Source organism: Kryptolebias marmoratus, linkage group LG15 (genome assembly GCF_001649575.2).
Source record: "Kryptolebias marmoratus isolate JLee-2015 linkage group LG15, ASM164957v2, whole genome shotgun sequence".
Taxonomy (NCBI): Eukaryota; Metazoa; Chordata; class Actinopteri; order Cyprinodontiformes; family Rivulidae; genus Kryptolebias; species Kryptolebias marmoratus.
In genome coordinates this window covers 7,458,215-7,471,851 of record NC_051444.1, presented here as the reverse complement: position 1 = coordinate 7,471,851, position 13,637 = coordinate 7,458,215, and the positions used below count along the sequence as shown (strand labels likewise).

General features: G+C 36.9%; 1 protein-coding gene across 1 annotated transcript in view; it reads left to right on the top strand.

Moving 5' to 3' along the window:
• galnt18b (UDP-N-acetyl-alpha-D-galactosamine:polypeptide N-acetylgalactosaminyltransferase 18b) overlaps positions 1–3,499 on the top strand; it is an 82,479-nt gene extending 78,980 nt beyond the window's left edge. Inside the window, exon 11 of the mRNA XM_017439867.2 lies at positions 2,744–3,499. Within this exon, the coding sequence (XP_017295356.1) occupies positions 2,744–2,890 (147 nt within the window). The 3' untranslated portion in view covers positions 2,891–3,499. The remainder of the gene's footprint in view (positions 1–2,743) is intronic.
• Positions 3,500–13,637: the final 10,138 nt, after the last annotated feature.

Sequence of the window (13,637 nt, the reverse complement as noted above, 5' to 3'; positions counted from 1 at the left end):
CTATCTATCTATCTATCTATCTATCTATCTATCTATCTATCTATCTATCTATCTATCTATCTATCTATCTATCTATCTATCTATCTATCTATCTAGGCTTTTTAAAGAAGAACTGCATATCCTTTTGACCTTGCGCCTCTCTACACATTTATCTGCGTAGTTTTATATTGTCATGGTCACAAAGTGTAAAAAGGTTTTTTCATGCTCAAGCTCACATGTCACATGTCTTCGCACTAATCTTTATTTTAGTTCAGTTTGCATAATGCAGCAAGTGCAAAGGGAGCATATCAGCAAGGCTGAGGCATGTCATGTTTCTGAAATGTGCCATCAATTATTGACACAGTTGTGATTGCACATGTGCAAAGTGTCAAGCTTGAATATAAATAGATCTCTTTGATGCAGATGAAGCAATTTTAGGGAATGCTCTGCAAATAAGATAAAAAAACAAGTTTAATTCTTCCTCGCTTCACATATCACACCATTCTGCGCAAAACCCTGGTAGCTAAAGAAATTTAAATCTTTCTTATTTCATTCGCTCACTGTGAAAGCTTCTCAGTAAAAATGATTATTGAATATAACTGAAATATAAATTGCAAAAAAGTGTATAACTATTAGTCACAGAGTATGTTAGTGGGTGGAAATGTAGTGTGGTTTGCTTTTATGAGTTGTATGTCTGTGTGGGTGTTGCCATTTTTACTCTCCCCTTACAAATACAAAGTGTTCCCTATAGCAGATAGAAAATTGAGACAAAATCCTATTGACTAAACTGTACAAAAACATTACATAATGTGTGCTCACACAAAGGCAAAAGTAGAGCAAAGAATTATATGAACATAGTGAAGCAGCTAATTTATAGTGTCGTATATTTGCAGAGAAAATGAGTTTCACTTTGTTTCAAATGTGTAAATAATGATTTGTTTCTGCAACCCTGTAAGCCAAAAGGGATTATATTTTATATAAGATTCAGCACAATAATTTTTTAAACCTTTCCTGCAGTTAAGAATATTAACATTTTTCTTAGCTGTTTTGTTGTCTTGATATTCTGTGTCTTCGATTTTTAAAAAATGGCAAATATTTTAAATTTACCTTTCAATGATATTCTTCTTTTCTTGCTGAACTGTGTGATAGAATCCTTCCAGTCTTTGCTAAAGGGTTTTAAAAGACTTGGCTTCTTTGTGACGTTTTTATATCATCCATCCATCCATCCATCCATCCATCCATCCATCCATCCATCCATCCATCCATCCATCCAGAAATCCCTCTTCCCAGAGACACTCTCCAGCTCCACCTGGGGGATCCTGAGGCGTTCCCAGGCCACTAAGTTCTTGCAGTAGAAAAGGCTCAGAAAACATCCAGAGGGAGGCGTCCATGAGGCATCCTAATCAGATCCCCAAACCACAGCCGACTCCTTCCAATGCAGAGGAGCAGCGACTCCACTCTGATACTCCTCCTGAATGATGGAGCCCCTCGCTTTATCTGTCATTCTTTCCATCACAGTCTGTATCTCATGGCCGTAGCTGACGGCTGGGACATGGATGAACCCGTAAACTGAGAGCTTTGCCTTTTGCCTCACTTCCCTCTTCACAGCCATGTCATCATGTTATTGATGAAATCAGTCAAACTAATTGTGAAATATTCCACCACATGTTGTTTCTTTTCGTCTTTATTTAGTGGAATTTTACAACTTTCTTAATCTATTGAAAAAAAAATATTTAATTCTTTCATTATTTGCAAATTTATCTTTGTGGTATTTTTAAATAATTATGAGGTTTAAATGATTTGCAAAATATAACATATCGCTTTTATGCATAAATGATGCTGTGTTTCAACTGCTTTGAAGGTTTATAATGTGTTTAGATGTAATAAACTCATTATAGTTATCATTTAACACAAAGAAGCTCAGATCTGTGGACTTGTAGCTAACAGCCTTCTGCTTCTTGCACCACACTCTGTCTCGTGGGTTGGCACAGGCCAGTGCTTTAAATACCCTCTTACAGCATTTACCAGCAATCTGTTATCCATTAAATTGTCTTTTGGACATCACAGACAAGCCCAACGCTAATGGACAATATAAAGAATAATTTATCAAAAAGTCTTTATAAAATGTCCAATATTTGTTTTGTTTTTGGGAGGGGTTTTTTTGTCTCCCACATTCTTCTGCCTTCCTCCCAAGGCATCAAACAGAGCTCTCTTTGCAGCTCTCTCTATAAACAGTTGAAGGCCTCCTGTTAGTTGGTTTTTGTCAGCCCCGACAATGTAGTGAGTAAATTCTGTCTCATTTTATGAGGACAAGGTCCAATATTTTTTCTCTGCTTTTCTTCAGGTCACAAAAAATCTGATCACTAATTTCATCAACAGCTCTTTTCCTTGAATCTATGTATTTTGTGTTCCAATAAATCAAAGGCTTTCATTTTCTTTTTTTATCAATAATGTTAAAAGCTTGTTTTTTTTCCACCCTATGCTTGCGTTCTTTCAAATCTTTTGCCTTGCTTAGAAAAAAGCCAAATGAAAGCTCAGGAAATTGCACTGTTGGTTTTATCTTTAAAACATGTTGAATCTGTTTGGTGGGACCAATGAAGAAGGAAGTGAGAATCAGTCAAAACACCCAGTTTAGGGTACTTCTGCAGCTCCCGTCGATACTCATTCACAGCAGTGTGGGTTTAGAAGAGGGAAGCTATATTGTGCACAAATTGTTCTTCTGCAGCCTGGCACAGTTTTAACTAGCCTGCTTTTATCTTTTCAGGGAGGATCCATTCAAAACAGGAAATCAAAGAGATGCCTAGAGCTTGTAGTGAGCAGCGACAATGAGTTTGGCTACCAACTGGCTCTGCAGAAATGCACAGGACAGAAATGGTTCATCACAAATGTGCTGTTTAGCAACTCCCTATAATCGACAACTGAAAGAAACACTGGCGTCTATTATGTGCACATTTCTGCACGGCATGTGCTGCGTGAAAGGACAAGAAGCAGGAGAGCGGTGCACAATTGAACAAGATCACTGTGAGCGACGTGATGTCCTCTGACGAGTGGTCAACATCCCATCCTAAATGTTAAACATTTTATTTCACCAACAGGATCAGCCATAGGTTGCAGATATTTTGCAGATTTGACAAGATAGTATATTGAGTATATTTTGTGGTAAACGCTGTTCAGTCAGACCTTTGTTGACTTAAAAAAGAAGTAATGGGTTTAATGTTTTTATGTTCAGATTTGCTACTGTGTAGCAAGCTTTCTGAATCTTTCCCTGCTGTAATTATTTTAATTTAGTGTCTCAGGATGATCGTTTTATTACACGATTCAGCTGTACAGTTGTAAAACAAAAGTAGGATAAACTGGAAACTGATATTTTATAGATGTTTAAAACAATTGGAATATTTATAATGGATATCAGTAAAATAACTTGTGTAAACTACAAAAGTACAAGTGCCTTTTATATTTGTTGCCAAAGGCACAACCATTTGTCTCACCATGTTTCTAAAATAAAACAGAATAAAACATACTAACAGTCGGATTGTTTATTTATTCACTTATTATTGTACTACAGTAATTTCAAAATATTCATTCTACATAACTGTGCACTCTAAAAAGTATACATTTTCTTTAAAAACAAAAAACTAAGCACATGTTCTAAACAAACATGCTTGTTTTATGACCAATAACAACGTATAACATTCACATTGATGAAACGGTTTAGGCTTATTAAATTACAAACAGTTTTGCTAAATTTAGGCTGTATTTGTTTGTGTAAATCACTGAATTTGAGTCTTGTTTTTGATTTATTTTTAGTAATGTGTGCAATGCAAATAAAATGTTATATCCTATATTAGCTGCTATAGAAAGTGTTGAAATTTGAAAGGAAGAAAAACATTTTTTTTTCTCATAATCTGTACATAATTCCTTTAGCTTAAATAATTTCTACAGATATGGTCATTAAAGAGGACCTTTTATTCAACAACAAAAATCCATTAAAAACTAATATACTCTCTCTCACACACACACACACACACTAACAAACACCACATTTATAGGGAGTCATGGAGGTGATGTCAGTTTGTCATGACAAATGCAGGGGCAGCAGCTGAGAACTGGGGCAACTTTCTGCTGCGACTGCTATGTTCACCTGGGAAGGAAACGAGCAGCGTAGCCTGTTTTCCACATGCCAGTCCTCATTACTATCCACATTCAAGCAGAGCTCTGCAAACCATGGTATTAAAATTACATGGAAACCTAGTTTCATCAAAACGTCCTCCCTTCCAACATGTTCTAATATATGCAACACCAGCAGCTCTAAAACCACACATTTCTGAGGGAAAGAAAGCCATAAACCCCTGCACTTTACTGACATATTCTTAGAGCTGATTGCTTGCCTGGTAACGCACTTTCCAACTTTCTAAACGTTGCTTTCAGCTTTGAACTAGGCTGCAAATGGGAACTAGCGTGCATGAGCATTTACTGAATATGCTTATTATACGTACAATTTTCACCCCAGTCGAACACCATCTTATATCACAAAAAAAGCAAAACAAATGGAAGGGCAGAATCTGAGAACGTTTCTTTCTTTCTTGCTACAAAGTACACTGCAGATATTTAAGTTCCTGAAAATGTGGAGATTTGTATTTGGTAGTGATGAAACTACGGAGCAGATTCTGTGTGAGCATGAGACACACACAGTATCTCAAAAAAATGGTGGATGAAGCGAGGGTCATAATATGTCTGTCTTCCCTTGAGATCTTCCATTTGTAAAATGACAGTCATTGGCCTTGCTATAAAAATGAAACACAGATTTTTCGGCATTTCTGTGGCAGCTGCCATGGCAATTGAATTCCTTTCACATGCAGGATTTATTGCCACAGTGTCCCTCAGAGTAACAGTAAAAGACAAGAGTTTAAGGATTAATAATTACTTTTGTTGGCAAGAAGATGTGACAATATTTGGACTAAACAGTATTAGATTTAGTTTACACATTACTGTCTTTTTGCTAAGATTCAGTTAGAAAAGTGGACATTAAATCAAAACTAAACAGAGCCAACAGTTTGTTAATCTCACCAAAGGTGAAAACTGGATGGAGAAAAAAATGAGAAAATGTCAGAAAGTAACATTTCATCTATCACCAACTCACCACTTGACAAATTATTTCTCAAACCAAAAGTTAAATAACTGATTTTTATTTTACAGATGTTTATGAGTCGCACTACTTCAGATTAAAACTTCACTGAGCTGCTGGTCAAACAAACACACTCTGAAAATTAAAGTTTCTCTAACAAAGAACCAAAAATACTGTTCTGGAAAAGTGTTGTGCCTTGATATTCATTAGTAAATTCCTTTTTTCTTTGTAAAGAAAGAAAAATTCAAATTGTTCTGAAACCAAAGATAAAATACGGTGCAAAACAAGATTAGTCCAAAACTTTGTCAGCACTGATCAAAAATGTTTGCGTAGTGGTTTAAGATGATATTTCGTAAAACTCAAATGGTCCTAGAGCAGTCAGTTGAGACAGTCCCAGGAGCAATGTGAAGTGTTGTCCATTACATTAAAGCGCTTGAAAGAAAGCTTTTTTGCTATTTGGATTTACTTCATTTGATTCTTTCATTTACATTTTTTGAAAGCATTGTACAATTCCGTGAGGTGAATATTTTTATGTTGTTTGGGTTTTTCTTTCTTCATCTAAACTACTTTTGTTTTAGATTTAAGATTCTGATTTGACCAGTTTTAAGGTTGTATGTGAACTTAAATTAACACCTAGTTAAAATAAATATTAGTTGTGGTAACACATAGATGAGCTAATTAAAATTCAGTGAATACTGGATTCATCAATGTGAGAAGGGTGTGCAGCCCCAGCAGCTCCTGTTATTATAAAAGCTAACGTTAGCATTGCAGCCAGCTGCTGCAGGAAGATAGAAAAGTAGCAGTTTAACATTCCTATGAGCTCTTGCTTCATAATAAAGCAAAGACTCGTGGGAATGTTTGCAATGCGTTTGTTGAGTTTTGCTACGTGGCAATCAGTTCAACAGGCAATTCATGTAGAGAGGGTGATCTCTAATTTTTAACATCGTTACTGCTCAAAGCCTTGCTTTAATCTAGGGAATTAATGAGAAAAAGAATTGCCAGTGACATGATGCCAGTGTTCTCAGGTGTTTACTATCTTTATTAGTCAATGGAAGAGGCAATAATGTAGGTTATTCTGTAACAAAATAAAAAACTAGTCACGTGTCTGATCAGAGAATAGCTGCCTTGTGTTAGATATGTTGGTTATTTATGGCTGCCTCACAAATACATAAACTGTCTGCACCTGGTGGTTTTGGCTAATGGTTTTTCTGTGTTTGCAAAATATTTTGTCTTCTAAACAAAAATGTAAACTACTTTATTTTCCCAAATGTCAAACTTTTCCCCATTTTCCTAAAATAAAATCTAAATGACCTCTCTTCTTTCCCTCGATAATTTGTCTTTTTTGCATCATGTAGTAGGAGGCACTGAGAAACAATCCATCACATGTTGTCATTATTTTCTGCCTCTGACACAGAAACATAAAACATTAAGGAATACATTCAGTGGTAGAAGTTGTGATGTGTTCAGGGGACTCACCTGAGTTGTGAAAACTATTCAGAAAAAGGAAACAGCTTGTCAGAAATAGGTACTTCTGTAGTCCAACCCTCCCAGGATTACAGGAAGGAAATTTTCTCTGTTGTCTCTCGTGCCGCGGAGCCACAGGTAGCGGAAGGAAAGCTGTCAGAACTGTGGGGCATATGGGACATCAAAAACGGATACGGAAACTGAGAAATGTCTAAGCAGTCTTTTCTCCATTAAAAATTGACATAAACCCTGCCAAAGAAAAAATGACTTGTCTCCGACAGTCAACCAGCAGTGCTGTAGAGAAGAAGAACACACGTTCATCTGGACAATGCAATGTGAGTATTCACTCTGTTCCAACCACACAGCCAAAATGCCTCACATGTAATAAAAAAAGTCATTGATAATTGTTTTTAACAGAGTTGGTTTGAGTTGTAACCGTGTTTCCATGGCTACAAGCACTTAGCTGCATATCCCCAGGCCTCAGACTATGTGTGAACAAATTAAGACCTGAATAAATGTGATTACCTCAGGATGCAAATGAATTTTTAATCATTGCCCTTTTTGTCTACCTTTGAATGCTTTGACCTATAAATGAACTCTGTTTTTTCGTTTTTGCTTGCTTGTTTTTATCCAAGTGGAAGTCTGTTTGTGGATAAAAGAATACAATGTGATGCACACAAACAGAATAGTGACTAAACGTTAAACATAAAGGTAGTACCCATTAATTGACAAATATCATTCAGGAGGAAGTCTCCAGAATTTCTCGCAACGCTTCTGGTTCTCAATTCCCTGGCTTGAAAATTAGAGGCTCGCAGTCTTGTCTTTTGCATTTTAAACATGTACAAAAGATTTGTGCAACAAATTTTCTTTCAAAACAGCAGAAGTCTTAAAATTTGTGTATTTTCTTACAATATTGAGTTATTTGAGTCACTAACAGTTGGAGCCTAGTGAGATACCATCTTTAGACCATCTTTTACCTGCCAGACAGACGTGTTTCACAATGGCTAGTTTTCATCAATTGAAGTATGCATTTTATAGGTTTGGATAACTGAACATAAAAAATACTTTCAGGGACTGTTTAGGTCTGTATGAAATCCTGAAACTTATAATCAGAAGCAAATACATTTGCTGCTCATTCAATTTTAAACTCTTAGAAAAACTTGTCTTTTTTATGTTGGGTGTTTAACGTCATTAAACTTGAATAATGATGAGGTTGGAAATGATTAAATATAATTAAAAGAATTTAAGAGGTAGACTGATTTATTGTTAAATTATTGTTCATACACAAGACATGAATACTGCAGGGCTAAGATCTTACCATGAATGTGTTGCAGACAAAAGTAACATTGTGAGTTATACTGAGCATGGGTGTAACACTTTCAGCTTTATGCATCTCTCTCTTAGATGAAGGATCAACGCAGATTTTAAATAGACTGATTGCATGAGTTGCCAGAATCTTATTCTACTTAACTATTGTCTTATTGCTGTTTCATTCAGTCAGTGAGAGGATGCAGTCTTCGTGACATTTTATCGATCAGAAGTTAACTTGCTTTTGACAGTGATGGATGAGGCTCCATTTGGAGGTCCATAAATCTGATTAAACAGTGAAAATCAGTATTGACTTTGATATCTGCGGCCTATTTGCTTTTACATTTTAGTAACTTCATCTTGAGCTTTATTCAGCTCCTTTAGAAAAAGCCCGTCTGAGTTTTATTCTTCTTTTGACGCAGACATCAGCAGTTTCTTCAAGAGCTCTCCCATAATCTTGATGTGCTTAGTTTTAATAAAAACTATGGCACACAGTCAGAAATTATGCTGATTAAATCTATCTTAGCTGGCGATGAAACTTTTGTGACTTAGAGCTCATCGTGGCTCAATGTTCTCTATTAAACATACTCTGGAAATAATTCATTTTAAGTTAAACCCATTTTATGGATGTTGGAAAGGGCTAAAACTATTGCAATCATTTATGGTCAGGGGGTATATTATAGTTAGATTGGAAGCCTTTATCATTCTGTCAAATCAAACATAAAAACATACACTTACAGACAACATAACAAAGTTTTAAAATTTATGTTTGTGCCCTAATTGTGTAAACAAATACAAATTATTGTATTTGTATTAATATTACTGATTCAAAAAGTTATCAGCTGAGGGGAAATTTACTCAGATCACCAGATAAATACCATGATAGAAGCTACAGAAATATTGTTCTTACTTACTGTATTCAAGCACGTTTTAAAGAGGTGTCCATGCAAGAATAATAAGGTGGTAGCAGCATGCATCCATTTCTGCAACCTAACCACAGATAGCTGGGAGATGGATGGATGGATGGATGGATGGATGGATGGATGGATGGATGGATGGATGGATGGATGGATGGATGGATGGATGGATGGATTACTGCCATCAAAAGTGGTCCAATATTCAACTAGGAATCTGTCAGAACTGTTTTAAAGCGTAATAAAAATGTCTGTTAAATTTCATTATTTTTGGCATGGGTAATTAACCGTCCCATGGCCTTCAGGTCAAATTGACCCGCAGTTACAAGGACTCCTCTACCTCTCTTCGTCTCGCTCTCTTCAGGTCTTCTGGAGGGTTAAACGAATATCAAGTGACCTGTATGAATTCACAGATTGCAGAAACCATACAATAGACCCCATCCTGCATCACAAATTCGTGTTACATCTGTAAAAATGTATGACAATCAATCTGTCCCAGAAAAAGAACAGTAGAAGGAAAATAATGGAATGCTGTTCAAAAAATTCACCCCTCAAAAATCCATCAGACTGAGGAAATGCATTGTGCAGACAGAGGTTATGACATTTTGCCTCAGTAAAAGATGGCCTGTCAGACCTCACAGGAACCCGAAGAGCCTGAGACAGCATGGGTTAATCAAAATTTAATCACACTTCAAAGTCTGACTCAGTCTGTGCTTGTCACACTTACAGTACATTGGGTTCAACCAGACACGTATTTATGGTTCATTTTGCTGTTTCAACAGTCTGTCTTCTGACTGCTTGCAGAAAATAACCAGCCCTGACACCACAGACCTGAAACAAACAAATGCACCAAAAAGATAAATTCACATTTTATACTCCTCATTATAATGTGTTATTATTACAGTGGATTAGGAGTCTCTTCCTCTGCCTCTGTTGAGAAAAGCATCATGTGAGACAAAACTGGCAGGAAATGCTGGTTATATTGTTTCGCTGCATTTAGATTTCACCCTGACAGACTTCATTTAGTCAGAGAAATATTCCTGTCTTCATATAGGTGTAACTACACCATGTTGAGCAGTACAACATGGGTTCATCAACACATTCAGATCTGCTAAAAGAAAAAAAAAAGCTATCAGTGGGATCTGAGTCTGAACAATCAGGCAAATGTGCAGCACAGCAGAAAAGGAACACTCCATTTCATCAGTAGCATTTGCTGAATTAAGTTAAATGAAACTATGTATCTTTCAGTTAAGCCTCTTCAGAATGTGTTTCTCATAATTTGTAAGTCTGTTGATAAAAGCCTCGAACATTCTGACCTAGATGCAAAATTAATCTTTTCTGGCAAACAGCCGATGGAGAGCAATGATCTGTTGGTGAGTGCAATGGATGGAGAGAAGCTCATTTCTGCGGCCACCTGACTCTGAACGTATCAAGGCCACTCTCTCAGTGCAATAACCTATAATCCTCAGCATATTGCAGGAGAAAAAGCTATCAATACCCCATTTCTGAATGTCTTTACAGAACTCAATTAGAGCAGCCTTGAAAAACAGGCTGTCTTCTATACTGAAAGTTAAAAACAAGTTTTTATTTAGTTGTTTTCGTTTCTTTTTAAACCACTTCTAGCTCCACAATGAAATTACAAAATATCTTATGACCTTCTGTCTTATGGAATTCTCGAAAAAAATCCATTATTTGTCTGACAAATTCACTCACAAACAGACGTGAAATTTCTTGTAAGAGATGAAAAAAAAAGTTTTTTTTTTTATTTTACAACTGAAACAGGCTGAAGCAAAGATATTTATAACAAATCCATTGGGAGATAAACTGTTAGAAAGCAAACAGTGATAGTGCTTAAAGAAAAATATAAGCAGTATAAAATATATTTTTGCTACTTTAGAGAAGCTCTAAACCAGGGATGTCAAACTCTGTTCCCCGGGGCCCGCTCTCCTGCATGTTTCAGATGTGTTCTTGCTTTAAAACACCTGCTTTAAATGGATGACTTTCTGCAATGCTCCTGGAGAACTTGATGACTTGGTGAGGAGGTAATTAAACCATTTGAATCAGGTGTGTTGGAGCAGAAAAACCTAAAACTTCCAGGACAACAGCCCTCGAGAGCTGGAGTTTGACACCCCTGCTCTAAACCCTGTGGAAAATATGGGTTGCCAGTTTAATGTATGTACATAGCTCTCACTCACTTAACATAAAAATACCTTAAATAACATTTATTCATTAGTTTTGTCCAGTTCAATACATTAATTTGTAAGACTTTGCAGTATATATGCATATGCAGTTGTTTATCTGAAAAGGTCAGCATTGGGAGTTGGGGCAGGCGGAGGAGAGAGCCTCCTGCTGGCTCTGCAGTCGGAGGGAGGAGCTGAGCTGGAAGCCAAGAGAAGATAGGGAGTGACTGGGCATCCATGCCGGCGGGAGGGCGTTGTGGTTAAGGGCCAAATTCCTAGTGAAAACCCAGTACCACTGTGTGACATCTTCTCCGGGCCAAAAACTGCAATCGCTGATGTGATTGAAGGCAGAGCATCTTTAGCAGATGTATTCAGCAGTTCTTCTGTCTCTTGCCAAGGTCAACTTTAGCTCCATATGTGAATCAGAAACATGATTAGGATCAATCACATTTCCTAAAAAAAAAAAAAATGTATGACTTTAAAAGGTTGTTCCCTTTTGGAAACCAACAAGGTGTTAATTTGTCAACACAGAGGAATGAGCAGAAAAACTGATAAATATCCATTAACTCAAATTTTTGGAGGCCAGGAGGAAGCTGAGCAACAACTTTTATCAGTGAAGGTAATCCAGTTCAGATCAGTGCGTGCTTTCATACTGCTGACCTTTGTGCTAGAAAGTGGATATGTCAAGAGAAGATTTGTCAGCACATCATGATGATGTGAAAATATGAACATATTTGTGAAACAGAAATGCAGAGCCGCAGGACACATACAGAGATCAGCTCTCATCAGCAAGAAACTCACACACACACACAGTCTTACAAAAACCATTCATCAGTGAGGCTTTTTAAAAGAAAAAAAATGCTTCTGTTTGTAACAGAGAATAAAAATGGGACTCATCAGGTTCAGATTGTTTTAGTCCTTTTCACACATGAATTGGCCACAACAGAATCCAGACCTTAACCCATTGCAAATCTTTTGGGATGTGCCAGAGAAGAAGACTTGATAGAGTGCTCAGACTCTCCCATCATCAGTACAAGATATTGGCAAAAGATTAAAACAACTTTGGACTGAAAGAAATGTAACTTTTCATGTGTGCCAGAATAAGTCAAATTTATCCAGCAAAATATTAGTGTCTTTTCTTTGTCCAGACAATGTATTTCTGTTCCATAATCAGCAACCCACACTGGGATTTATTTTCACATAGTTTCACACAAATATGCTGATGGAATGTGCTTTTGTGCTTTCCCTCCTCTGCAGAAGATCGTCTCAGGCACCAATTGTGTAATTAGCCTTTGCTTTTGTGAGGCAGACACCGCATAAATGCAGACAACAGCCAGAAAATGTTTCAGAGGCTGTTATGCATCAAAGTCCAGCCTTTAGAATTGGGTTTTGTTGAGCACAGTAAATTTCGTTGTTGTAGTTGCTTAGCTAGTTTTGCTGCTGTTTTACCACAAAGTCTAAAAAGGCTTCAAAGCACGCTTACAGTAGCATCAAAAACCAACATGAATATTCTGAATTCAGTTTCAAGACGTCTTGAGTTGATATGTCACAAAATAAAATCCTAACACAGACAGAAAATTGAACTACAAGAACTAGTTAAGCTTGTATTTAACTGCACATACAGTACAATATAGAAAACACAGTAGGAACCAGCCAAAAGGTCTGAAAAAATACTGAATGCCTAAGTGTTGCGAGAACACAGCCTGATTAATACCCTGAAAGCAAATTTGACCCATGTGGGTGACTTTCTGACGAGATTTATAAACAAGGCCCAGGAGTCAACAGCGGAAAAAAAGCAGAGGGCAGTGTTTCAACAATCCCTTCTTTAATATGCTTCTCACTCTGTCATCTTCAATAAAAACAAATGACCTTAGTGGCATCAGGGACAAGGTTAGCAACTCTGATTTTGTTTTCTAAAAAAGGAGATGTGACAGATTTTTAGATGCTAAAAAGGCTTGAAAAGCTCATAAAGTCTGTCAGTTAAAAACCAATAAATACCCAGAAGGATTTGCACTGTAAGTCCTTTATATACAAGCGCAAAGTCATGCAAAGACGAAGGCACAATGTTTACAAGTACAGTGTTTGTTCCTGAGTGAATGGTTCATAATGGATTCACTGAGAGACTGCAGTCACTTCACACAGCAACTTATAATCTCTGCAGCTGAGTTATGGATATTGGTTTACAAAGGGCTTCTTTTTTTAGCCCATGTTTGGCACATATAAAAGGGGTCACAAATGAACAAGATCAAGAACCATTTTTTTTTTATTGATGGCTCTGCTGGATGACAGCTGTGCAACTCATACACACAGCAGTTTGGTATAACACCTTAATAACAAGAGATCCACAAATCAAAACTCCAGATTTTAAGGCTGAGTCCTCGTTCTGATCTTCGTCTGAACAAGGATCTCAAATAATGTGTCTCTGGAACTGAGCTTGTCACATTTTGAGAGAAAGGATGAGGATTTAAAGTTTAAGGGAGCTATGGCATCCAGCCAGTTTTCCTCTACTTCAACAGAAACCAAATGAACCTCCCACCTTCCCCACCCCCACCACCCTACTTCCCCTGCCTCTCAGTCAGGATCCAGCAACAAATTAAGACAGTTGTCTTTATTTCACTGCTGCTCTTATCAGTATGAATGGGAAGAAAGTGAATGAATGAATGAATA